Source organism: Mesocricetus auratus, unplaced genomic scaffold (assembly GCF_017639785.1).
Source record: "Mesocricetus auratus isolate SY011 unplaced genomic scaffold, BCM_Maur_2.0 Super-Scaffold_100042, whole genome shotgun sequence".
NCBI classification, from domain to species: domain Eukaryota; kingdom Metazoa; phylum Chordata; class Mammalia; order Rodentia; family Cricetidae; genus Mesocricetus; species Mesocricetus auratus.
Genome location: NW_024429219.1, coordinates 2,301,426 through 2,314,125, shown reverse-complemented (window position 1 = coordinate 2,314,125; position 12,700 = coordinate 2,301,426). Strand labels below are relative to the sequence as shown.

The window sequence follows — 12,700 nt, the reverse complement described above, 5'->3', positions numbered from 1 at the left end:
AAACAAAACAAAATCACTTCCTTTTGCAGGCCTGGTGTCACACTTATGAGCCTAGGGAGTGGCAGATGAGGCAGGAGGATGGCAAGTGTCTTAATTACTTTTCTATTGTTGTGATGTCATAACCAAGGCACCTTGTAGAAGAAAAAGTTTGTCTGGGGCTTGCACTTTCAGAGTGTGAGCCCATGACTGTCATGGCAGCAGTCAGGCAGGCATGGTGCTGAAGCAGTTGCTGAGAGCTCACATCTGTTCCAAAGGCACAAGACAGGCAGAAAGATTTTGGGAGTGGCTCAGGTTTTTGCCCAGGTGACACACCTCCTCCAACAAGGCCACACCTCCTAATCCTTCCCAAACAGTTCCACCCACTGGGAACCAATTGTTCTGATGTAAGCCTGGGGTGGGGTGGGATCAGATCTCACTGGAAGCACTGCAGCCAGCTTGGGCTACTCAGAGCTACATAGCAAGGCCTGAGCCTCAAACCCAACTGCAGCTGCAGCTCGTGGCCACAGTGCTTGCCTGGGATGTGTAAGGCTCCTGACTAGCACTGAAGAAAAGGATAGGAAACCGCTTCTCTTAGCTCTGCAGCTCTCGCTGGATACCTTACCACTGGGTTCATAATAAAGCAAATGACATTAAGGTATTTGTTTTGTTTTGCCTTTTGGATTTTCAAGACAGGGTTTCTCTGTGTAGCTTTGGAGCCTATCCTGGCACTCGCTCTATAGACCAGGCTGGCCTCGAACTCACAGAGATCTGCCTGCTTCTGCCTCCCAAGTGCTGTGATTAAAGGTGTGCACCACCAACGCCCGACTCAAAATGACATTTTCTTAAATTAGTATTTTTGGTGAAACTTTAAACATTTCAACAAAATGTTACTTAAATTGTGTGTGTGTTTTTTTTTAATCTCATCAGACCCTCAAGGGAGAAAAGCTGCCCCACCTGACATTCCAGAGATCCCAGATAACCACTATTTGGATAAGTGAGTGATGCAATCTGTGTGTGTTGCGTGGTGGGCAGGGAGAGGCCCTGGGCGTACATCTCCTCCCTGGCTCACTGTGACTCTCAGTCTCTGGACTCCACCTCCTGATTCCAAAGCCTGGAAACTGCCCTCAGCCAGTTCACACTGGCTTGGGACAGCCACAGCCACAGCCCCGTCTTTGCCCCACAACAGTTGTCCTGGACATCTTGTCCAGGGGCAGGTCCAATCTGTAAAGGCCTTGCTGTCCTCCCCTCTTTTGTAGCTCGTGCCATCTGCTTGGTGAAGCCCTTTCTCCAGGCATTATGCAAGAACCCTGAGCCCTGCTATCCTTCCCGAGAGGTATAGCCTGTCCTCAGAGCACCAGGCGTTTCAGGACGGAGGCGTCTAGGGAGTCCTGAGTCTAATGCAGAGGGCGTTGAGTGGTCACAGTAGCCAGAGCGTGGCCTTTACCTCTAGCTTTTCTCTTTCATTGTAGTCTGTGCATCTTTTGTGGGGAGAGGAATGAGTCCTTCACAGAAGAGGGCCTGGACCTCCACTACTGGAAACACTGCCTCATGCTGACGAGATGCGACCACTGCAGGCAGGTCAGGTGCTGGGCGTGGGCCATGGCCACTCAGGTGACCACTGCAGGCAGGGCAGGTGCCGAGCACTCGAACATCCAGGCTTTGAGAAAAAGACCAAAGCGTGGGTAGCCCAGGTCTTTGAAGCTTCAGAAGGAAAGTCATGAGGAGAGCAGAGAAGTCCATGCTGTGTCCCACCCAGAGTGACGGCTCTGTTAACCACAGTTTCACCACCCACAACTCAAGTTATCCCCATCCCACTCTGATGGCATTTACAGCAGTTGTTGCTGGGACTTTGTGTAAGCGGGGTCCTGCAGCATGGGCCCAGCTCTCCTGTGTTGGATCACCTGCTGCCATGTCTGTGCTTTGCAAAGACCATAATTGATTCAAACCCTTTACTGTTTCAGTTTGGGACTGCTGGGAATAGCTTTACTACTGACAGTCTTGTGTTGCAATACTCCTGGGAAACATAAAGAAACATCTATTGTTCCCAGCTAAAACACTAATTGGGATCCTCTAAGTCCAGCTTAGCAGTTACTAGCTGCTTATGGCTGACTCTCGAGCAGCTTCATCACTGAAAAGTGTTCCCTCTCCCCCTAACCATCACAGTCAAATCCCACTCACTGTCTGCTGTGCTAGACCACAAGACCGTGTGTGGTGGGGTAGGACCAGGGATGGTGAGTGGAGCCTTGGGATGGTGACAGCCCCGTGACTGTCACCCAGACCTATTGATCATAAGGCTCATTTCTTGTTACATTGCTATAGCTGTGGGGTAGGGTACTCGTCGGTCACCATAGTCTCTGCCCCTTGAGGCCAACAGTTACATTGAGCCCAGAGGACATAGCTACACTACAGCACCACATCCTCCTCCAGTGCGTGACTTTTTTCTGCCCTCTACTGCTGTGTCCCCTGAGCCTTGGGGGGTAATGTAGATTCGTTCCTTCACTGTGTAATTGAGCAGTTACCATACCCTTAGGGGGAAACTGAAACCAGAGGTTTACACCAACACTACATAAGCAAAGAAACTATTCACACTCCGTAGACACAGGCCAGGACACAGGGCACTGGGCTTCGTGCTGGGCTGAGTGAATTAGTGGCTGGCTCATAGACATGGTCTGCAGTGCTGGTTCCGTGAATTGTCTCTTCCGGGCAGTTGAACTTCTCTCCTTTGTCAGCAGACTCTGAGACAAGGTTGTAGAATGAAGACAGTAGTTTCCACTTAACCAAGGCTCAAAGAAATTAAAGTTAAGTGAGGAGCCATTTTTGAGTTGAGAGCCATAGTAAATTTGTCCTTCTACATGCCACAGTAGCAGACATGGATCCTGAGTACTTAGGCCCTTTGGGGCTCTCTGAAGTAACTGACGCTTGTAACAAAAGGATCCACACTTGCCGGGCAGTGGTGGCACACGCCTTTAATCCCAGCACTCGGGAGGCAGAGGCAGGCGGATCTTTGTGAGTTCGAGGCCAGGCTGGACCGACAGCCTTCAAAACAATACAGAGAAACCCTGTCTCGTAAAAACCAAAAAAAAAAAAAAAAAAAAAGGATCCACACTTGACCATAGCTCACAGTAACAGTAATCTAGAGACAGAAACACAAATGTTCAGAAAACAATATGGCAGACATACAATTTGAGAAAAGAGGCCCATGATCCCAGTTCACCTGAGTTCTCTGCTGTAGAGCGAGCCTTCACCCTGTCAGAAAACAGCCGGTTGTGCCATAGAACTCGTGCTGCTGTTGCACTGGCAGGGCCTGGCACGTTGTAGCGTAGCAGGCAGAGCTCATGCTGTGCAGAACTGCTGGTGAGAGTCCTCCCCGGTAGCCTGCATAGCACTTTCTGGCACTACTAAAGCCAGCCAGTGGGAGGGGCCTAGCAGAATCCCTCCATGTCTTTCTACTACAGCATGCGGTGTCATTAGCAGTAGGGGCTTAGCACATGCTTCTGGCATGCAGGTAGCAATATGTGTGGTGTGGGTGGACAACAACAGATTGTGGGAGGTAGCCCACTCCGAACACTGAGGTTTTCCTCCGGTAGCCTTGTGGTTCCTGAGGTGGGATGCCTTCTGCTTTTAAACCCTTTACCTGCTTGTTTGGCTGCTATTAGAATGCTTTTCAAGGCCTGTTAGGATATAATGAGACCTTTTCACAGAGCAGGCAGGTCTCAGAAGGCCTCTTGGAAAGAAGCTGGGGTGGTTTCCACCCATGAGCTTTCATTCCTGCACAGCAATGGGCAGAGGCTCGGCAGCCCCTCCTTGCCCTCCATCCTGCAGGGCTCGTGGGCATTGTCTGGTCCTCCATCTCCAGCAAGTAGCCAGGAGATGTGCACCCTGTGTGCTGCCTGAAGACGTGTACTATATGCCCTGATGGATGCCATTTTCAGGACCTCCTGTAAAGAGGCCTGCCGTCAGTACCACAGGACAGGCATATTGAGACGGCCCTGCAGATGTTCCGCTATTAGATAGCTCAGCCTCAGTTGCAGACGCCCCTTATTACCCATAACAGGCAACGTAGCTGCTTCTCCAAGACTCTTAGCTCCATCAGGACTGCAGTCAGGCTCTGATTTGCTGTGTGGATTTTCCTGGGGGAGATGTACAGGACATCTGTTCACCCCCGACAGGACACCAACAAAACAGAGACAGTTCTACCCAGCATGGTGAGCCAGTGCATTTCCTGGGGCTACTCACGGCTCCTCAGGGTACAGCTCACCAAAGCAGTACCAGTGGAGTGTCGTCCTCAGTTAACTTCCACTTCCTGCGCACTACTGTGGGGCTTCTCAGGGTGACACGCAGCTGAGGGACAGGTCAAGCATGGTGGAGTCTCAGGAGATGACTGCAGCTTCCTCCGTTACCATGGATCAGACTATCAGTGTATTGTTCTGCATGATTTCATTGCCATAACCATGGGTGATTGTGGTGATATATTATTTATGGTTTATTAAAGCTTGCCTGAGGATTCAGAAAGCAAAGTCAGCCTCAAGCCATAGAGATCAGGCAGTGGTGATACACACCCTTAATCCCAGCAGCCAGAAGCTAGGAGTGGTGGTACACACCTTCCATCCTAGGACTCAGGGTTAAGAGGTAGACAGATCTCTATGAGTCTAAAACCACCCAGATCTACACAAAATTGATCCAATCCTAAAGAGAAACAACTCACACAAAGATGATCTCAGCACCTGGGATCACACGCCTTTAATCCCAGCATTAGGGAGGTAAATAAGACAGGAGCAAGGTCTCAGTATCGGGCATTCATTCTCGAGCCCCATGGAGTATAGGAAGACATTTAGTCTCAGGATTCCCAGCCATGCTGAGGAGAGGCAGCAGGATCAGCTCATTGAGCTTAAAGTTTGAACCCCAATATCTGTCTGAGTTTTTTATTTGTTGTGTAACACATTTGGGATCAGCACAGCTATCTGTGCTCAGTAATGGCCATGATTGAGTTAATCATGGAATATCAATAGAACCACAGCACTGGGCCACGTGTCTAGCCTGGTCCTCTTGGACAGGCTTTTTTCTACTAAACTAGTACCCAGAGGTGCTACAGAGTCCTGGCCACCTTAGAGCTCACAGCAATGAGAGAGAACACCTCTGTTCTGACATGCTACGTACTGCCTGTCCGCTGGCCATTGGCCATCTTTGCTAGGCCTTCCTGTTGTCAACTTCTACATCTGGATATAGCCATCTGTCCATCAGAGGCAATGGGCCCGTCGTCTCTCATTCTGGGCCATGTCTCTGTCTTTTCCTTGTCTCCACATATCTTTTGAATGGAAGTCTATACTCAGACTTTCTTTTGGACCACCAGCTCACAAATAACGACACAGAGACTTAGTATCAATTATGAAAGCTTGGCCATTAGCCTATTGTACTAGCTCATAACTTAAACTAGCCTATGTTTTTATTAATCTACATTCTACTACGTGGCTTTTACTACTCTCACAGTCTGTGTGTCCAACTCGTTCCACATCTCATTGGTGTCTCCTGCACACCTTACTTGTCTCCTCTTCCTACCTCTACTTGGAAGTCCCGCCTATACCTGCTCCCTAGCTATTGGCTGTTAAGTTTTTATTACACCAACCACAGCAGCACACCTCTACACAGTGTGCAAATGTCCCACAACAGAAGTTTTCAATTTGGGGCTGTCCCCCTACCAGTCTTCCCTGGGGTTCATGCCCTGGTCTGCTTCTCTCCTGCTCTGGACCTCTCTTCAAGCATGGATGGCAGGATGGGGAGTGTTCTGTCTCCTCTACCTGACAGCACGGATTCTGAAAGCCCCAAGCAGCTGCCCTCTTCAACGGTGTGGGTGCCGCTGCTGTGTGGAAGGCGTTCTGACCATAGATGGGTGGGAGAACTCTCTTTTTTATGCACATTCTTAGAAATACTGGGGATTCAGCCGGGCGTTGGTGGCGCACGCCTTTAATCCCAGCACTCAGGAGGCAGAGGCAGGCGGATCTCTGTGAGTTCGAGACCAGCGTGGTCTACAGAGCGAGTTCCAGGACAGCCTCCAAAGCCACAGAGAAACCCTGTCTCGAAAAACCAAAAAAAAAAAAAAAAAAAAAAAAATACTGGGGATTCAGAATTTGAACCCAGAGCCACATCGGAGGACACTCAAATCAACTGCCATGGCCTTTACATGGCATTAAGGTGACAGGAGAAGGACACAGGGTCTCTACAAAGTATGTGACTACAGACGCTTAGGCTAAATACCAAAGGACCCAGAACAGCTGTGCTGTCCACTGTGGGGTCCACAGAAGTCACACTGCCCTTCTCTCGGGTACAGGTGGTTGAGATCTCCAGCCTGACGGAACACCTGCTGACAGAATGTGACAAGAGGGACGGGTTTGGGAAGTGCCATCGCTGCAGCGAAGCTGTTCCCAAGGAGGAGCTTCCCAGGCACATCAAAACCAAGGAGTGCACCCGTGAGTGTCATCTGGCCACCAGTGTCCTCCCAGGGAATGGTCCAGCTGCTGTTGGGAGTCAGGCTTGGGTGTTGAGGGATTAGATGTGCCCTTCCTCTCCCTGAGGGTTCGTCCAAGTAACCAAGTCTTCTTTATTGAAATCATTTCAGCTGCCAAATCGGAGAAGGTGGCAAACCGATGTCCTCTGTGTCATGAGAACTTTGCCCCTGGAGAAGAGGTGAGGGGGCCTGAACTGAGATGGGAGTGGCAGGGAAGCGTCGAGCATGCTCTTGGGATGAAGGCTGTCAGTCAGTGCCCTCCTGGCCTCCTGACAGCAGTCTCAGACACTGGGCAGCCAGCACCCATGCTTTCACACTTCCTGGTCGTGGCTTTCATGTGTGGTTCCTGGCATCACGCTCGGGTCTGTAGCCCCTAACCGTTGGGAGTAACAAAATGTGCCCCGTAATGGTTGATAGTTCTCTTCCTACTCAGTGCCATGCTCTCCTCCTGTCCTGAGTAAGTAGCACGGTGACCCCGTCAGCTTTTTGGCATGTACTTAGCCTCTGGCATTGGGGTGTGCGTGCAGGGGCTGCAGTCTCCGTGAGTCTGCCTCCTATCTGGCTGTCTGCACAGTACAGTGGGGATGCCCTCCATGCCAGGCAGCTCTGCTCTGTCCCAGGAGATGCTCTAGAGTACAGTATTCTTCCTGTCACCTTTCTTCATCACCAGTGTTGTGTGACAAAACTTTTCCTGGGGAGACACAACACACATCTCTTCACACCAGAGAAGGATCTCGTTACAGTACAGATACTACCAAGTCCAACTGTGAGGCCTGAGTTATACTGGGATAACTTAGGAGGAATGTAAGTGAGGGGTGAGTTATAGGAGAAGACTGTTGCATCACCAAAGCCCTCCCCAGCATGAGTGACGGTTCACTGAAGCTGGGAACCTGGGGCACACTGCACAGCCTGCAGGCAGAGTTGGAGAGTGTCCTTTCCAAGTGACTCTGGTCTAAACCTTTCCACAGCAGCTCAGCTGGTCTCTGCTTCACCCAGGCAGCTAGACTGGTCTTGGGGTCTTCCTTGTAGCTTGGCTTGCATACTCTGGCAGGGCGGGGCCTAGTGAAATTGGTCAGTTTCAGGGACTTCCTGAAGCTATTTTGCATGTTTACCTTCCTGCTTAAGAGGTTTTCCCACAGCATAAAATTTTTCAGTCTTGAAGGGAACTGTTATGCAACTATCTTTCAGGATGACAGGCCAGCTCACTAGTCTCTAGGTGGCCGCTTATCTGCTTTTAGTGACTTGCTAAACTCACAGATGAGAATAGACAGAGCCATGGCCATCCCTGCCCTTGTGGGTGATCACTTTTGGACAAGTGTCCCTTCACCTGGTCCCTTGAGGCTTTGGAGCTGACTCATGACCTTAGGTAGTATCTTCCTATCTGGAAGGTTCTGCCCAGACCAGGAATCAGCTGTCCCGCTAAGGTGTGTGGTCCTTTCAGCTCGCCATGGTGCTCAGCACAGGGAGACTCAACACAGCCAAGCCACAGTGGACAGAGCTGGGACACTGACATGTCACAGCCCTGTCGGTGCACACTGCCGTCTCCCGTGCACACCCAAGCCACTGCACCTTCCTCACCTTGCCCTTCTGGAATCCCAGGATGCTCTCCCCACAGTTCTGAGCGTCGGTGGGCCATTCCCTTCTACTATTAGTGACCTAGGACAGCCTGACAACGCTGGTGTCCGTGGGCCATTCCCTCCCACTATTATCTGGTACCCAGGGACTGACCAGAGCATGGCTCCCCCAGTCTGGATGCCCACTGAAGACCTGCTTGGATGCACTGTTTTCATTTCACAGGTGTAGGGGCTTGAGTTTTATAGATGGCTTCCCCAAGACTGTAAATGAGGCTTGTTCTAAGGGCTGTGTCTGGGCTGAGGCTGCTGTCCTTGTCCCCTCCTTACAGTGTGCACACTTGTACATCCACAGACTCTGCAACCCACTGCCCATTCGTAATTAGGAACCTTCATTTTTTAAAATCCTATTCACTGCCTTTACTGACCCAGTTTTCTCTCTCCTCCCCTCACTCTGTGGTCTCTGCCTTGAACAGTGCTGATGCAGACAGCAGCTTCCTTCCTTCCTTCTCCCCTCCATGCTCACCATCTGCCATGCACTGAGACCCTCTCCATGTCAGCGGCTCTCTGTGTCAGCGGCTGTTTGCTGTTTACTCGCTTCCCCTGTTCTGGCTGTCTGTGCCATACAGCACACACCCTGCTTAGCCCTGTATGGCAACATCCATTTGCCACCTCATGGTTCCCCTGAGGCAGGCCAGGCCTCCACTGACTTCCATTCGTTATCTCCGGGATCCTGTGGAGTTGCTAGCTAACTGCGTGTTCCCCTGCAGCTCATCCCAGGAAGGGCCCACTGCCTTGTGCCTCCTAGCAACTGGCAGAAATAAGTCCTCGTGGCCACAAGACTCAGGTTCCAGTCATCCAGGGCAGAATGTGAAATGCCATTTAGCCTGTAAGACTCAGGTGCTGAGGCCAAGAAGGGCAGGGAGCCAAGCCTCTCGCTGTTAGCACCCCATCCCGTTATGAACAAAGAGTAATCTACTTTGGCAGCACCCCAGGTCCCTTTGGAGCCACCAGGCTAACGTGCTGTGCCTCCTCTGTGTTGCAGGCGTGGAAGGCTCATCTGATGGGCCCTACCGGCTGCACAATGAACCTGCGAAAGACACACATTCTCTCCAAGGCCACAGCCCCGCAGCAAGGTGAGGTATAAGCCACGTGTGGGGCTCCTGTGCTCTGCTGCAGCTTAGGTGAAAAGCATCCTGAGTTTCTGTCAGTGTGAAGAGGCTATGACTGCTTCTCACGCAGGCCGCCTGGCAGCTCACTGGGGGCCGGTACAGCTCACCACAGCTGCCTTGTCGCTTCCTGTGTAACACGGGTCCATGACCTCTTGTCAGGGTCGTTGAACTGATGGCCTTCTGTGCCCTGCATCCTTTTCTTCCTCTCCTGCTGCCATGCGTATCTCTGTGTCGGTGTGGTTCTCCCAGCCGTGCTCACTATCACTGGGGGTCTGCAGCCCACCTGTGGATAAGAGTTCCTCTTTTCACGTGGCTCTGTGCATCTGTCTCCACTGCAGGGAAGGGCCCAGCAGCATCGAAGTCAGGCACCTTAGGACCCAAGGTTGGAAGCAAGATCCCCACCCCAAAGGGAGGCCTGAGTAAGAGCTCCAGCAGAACGTACACGAGGCGCTGACAGTTGCCACTTCTGCCTCTGCCAAGGGCTGTGCAAGTTTCCCATTCTAAGCCATGTGTGTTGACATAGTGATGCAGGGTTCAGTACCTGCTGTCCCTTGGCTCTTGTGTCACCGTGTCTACTCTCACAGGAACAGAGTGTATGGATATGACCAAAGAACCCTTCCCGGGCTAGGCCACACAGTGCTGGGCCCTTTGTGCTCAGGCACAGAAGTACCTCTCACTCAGGAAGCCAGCAAGTGCAGTGCCCACTTTCCTTACTACTGAGATGTACCCCAGACTTGGAGCTCACTGGTGGCTGTTGCACATGGTGGACTTTGCACGGGGCTGAGCTCAGCTTTGGTGGCTCTGGAAGACAGCAGCAGCCAGGCTGAACCTGCTGTGCTGACTCTCACTGACCCGTCTGCTAGGGTGTCGCACCGTAGACAGCGGCGAGCAATAAAGGAAGCAAGCACAAGACGGCCACTCTAAGAACAGGTCCCTCCCTCCGACACACACTGTGCCCCGTGCTCCTCGTGCACACTGTCCGCGTCTCCACTGGCAGCCCTGCCTTGATGTCTTCCCTCTGCTGCCCAGTCCTAAGTGGATTTTGGACGATGTCCCCCTTGGTTACCATATTCTCACCTGACTGTAGCCCACCTGCAAGCCTGTTTGCGGTATGGCACAAATGAGCACCTCCCATGTTTGCCTAACCCACAAAGACAAGTCCCGCACCTTGCTGGCCCAGAGCCTCCAGATCAGGTGTGTGACATCCTGTGATGTAAGTGACCCCACTTTCCCAAAGCATTCCTAGTGTGTCACTCTCAAGTGCTTCACTGAACTGACTCAGACCTCAGGAGACAGCTGTCAGCATCCTCAACCCGCCTTCCTCCCAGGAGCTCCGCTCAGACACCCATCTTTGGGAAGGACGAGTCCATCTGAAACTCCTGTCACTGCCGTCACCATGGGCTGAAGGGCGGCCCACTGAGGCCCTGCCTGCTTTCTAAGGTTTCCTCGTGCCCCCTTGAAATGTCTAAGATTGAGATAATGAGTGTTATAAAATTAGGGCATATTTCTTTAAAATTCCCAACCATGTAAAATGAAATCCATAAAGATACAGGTGCCTGAGCAGCGAGCATGCTGGGTGGTGAATCCCATGAACTCACCCCTGCTTTTGGCAAACAGCTCCTACTATGCTTGGCTCAGTGTCAAGTGAACGGGATCTGTTGAGAGGAAGACCCTGACCGAGGCTTTAGTGTGGAGAGAGCACGAAATGACTGAGAAGGCCAAGACGGGTACCAGAGGATGACAAGGTGGTCTTCCGGGTCAGATGCGGCCGCTGTCTTCCAGCCCATCCCCAAGTACGGATGACAATGGGAAGTTAACCTCAGAACTTAAGAAATAGATACATGTAACGCTTCCTATCTATTGGAACTTAAGATATTTGTAAAATTCCTCCCTCCTTAGCCTGGCGTGGGGGCTCACACCTGTACTCCTGGCACTTGGGAGGCCGGAGTCAGAAGCTCACCACAAGTTCAAGGGGAGCCTGGGCTCCAGAGTGAGGCTCTGACTCGAAACTAAACAGAAGAAAGAGGAACCCTTCGTTTTTAGCCACCATGTTTGCCTGTTACGGAATCATGAGTCTCTGCGTAGGTGGCGGCGGCGTTGCAGCCACGAAGCTCCACACCACTGTGCTTGACTTAGGGGAGGAGCTAAGAGTCCCCACCATTCATAACATCAAGACGTGGGGCACTCCTCAAGCTTCACATATGACACTCCGTGGGTATTTAATATTTATTTATATTTTTCATAAAAGATACTCTATTAAATCTAATTTAAAATAATTGTGTCATATCTGATACTAGAATACATTGTAAATATCTTTAATGAAAATTTGCAACTTTTTAATGTTTTAACTAGTTTTTCTATTTGTCTTTATTTCAGGTGCCAGAAGTATAAAATAATATATTTTTATTGTTATTGTTTTAGGTTTATGTGCTAACTTGCCTTGTGTATATTAATACAGTAAAAAGATCATCCATTGTTTTGTCACTTTTATTTTAAGATTTTATATACATATTTCATTTGTTTTTTATTGTGTTTACTCCTTTTTATGTGTGAGTATTTTGCCTACATGTATGTTTGTGCACCGTATATGTGCCAGTTGCCTATGGAGGTCAGAAAAGGATCAGGAGTTAGGGTTATGAGCCACTGTGTGAGTCCTGGGAATTGAACACAGGTCTACTCCAAATGCTCTTAACCACTGAGCCATCTCCACCTAGTTTTGTTTTTGAGTTAGGGTCTCACTGTGCAGTCCTGGATGATTTAAAACTCATGGTGTAGACCAGGCTGACCTTGAACTCAGAGGTCACACAGCTCTGCCTCCCAAGTGTTGGCATTAAAGGCTTGCGCCACTATGCCCAGCTCAAAGTTGTGACCGAGAGTTGGCTCAGTCCTCAATGCTTGCTGAGGAGAGAGGCTTAGGACAGCTGGGTCTCTAAAACACAGTTGAAAATGAGTTTACTATCAACATGCAGAACAGAAAATTCACTCTGTGGGACGACTTAACATAGTCCTGGGGTTTCTCCAGCTGCTGGGGAAGGGATGCACTTCACAGTCCTGTCAGAATGAGTTATTTCCTGCCAAGAAATGGAAGGATGCTAAGCTGCGGGGAGAACGGAATTCACCCTGTAGAATACGACCTCTCAAGGACAGGTCTAACATTACATTCGCTGTGTCCCAGCTGCTTTCTGCAGATGAGCAGTGACTCAGAGCTGCCACAAACTCATTTTGCAGGCCTGGAATACCAACAAACAAACCTAAAGAGTCATTTTAAGTGGGTGCTTTTTTTTTTTAAGATGGTCTCATTGTAGCCAACGCTAACCTCAGACTCACAATGTAGCTGGGGATAACCTTGACCTTCTGATCCTCCTGCCTCTCCTTCTCCATGCTGGCATTACAAGCCTGTGCTACCATCCACCACAGCAAGGGTTACCAGCTGCACATTTTGAGAGCCCAGTGGTGGGCAACACCCTTGCCTATTT

General features: G+C 50.5%; 1 protein-coding gene across 5 annotated transcripts in view; it reads left to right on the top strand.

Moving 5' to 3' along the window:
• The window catches only part of Cep104 (centrosomal protein 104), a 32,537-nt gene extending 20,844 nt beyond the window's left edge, over positions 1–11,693 (top strand). For 4 of the 5 annotated variants that reach the window (XM_005079260.4, XM_013120060.3, XM_021232541.2 and 1 more), the window contains 6 exons: positions 907–973; positions 1,449–1,557; positions 6,305–6,443; positions 6,593–6,660; positions 9,098–9,188; positions 9,563–11,693. In XM_005079260.4, coding sequence (XP_005079317.2) covers positions 907–973; positions 1,449–1,557; positions 6,305–6,443; positions 6,593–6,660; positions 9,098–9,188; positions 9,563–9,678 — 590 coding nt within the window. In that variant the 3' untranslated portion in view covers positions 9,679–11,693. Of the gene's footprint in view, positions 1–906; positions 974–1,448; positions 1,558–6,304; positions 6,444–6,592; positions 6,661–9,097; positions 9,189–9,562 lie in introns of those variants that run through there. The other variant, XR_005872891.1, reaches the window with a different exon arrangement.
• The last annotated feature ends 1,007 nt before the right edge of the window (positions 11,694–12,700 follow it).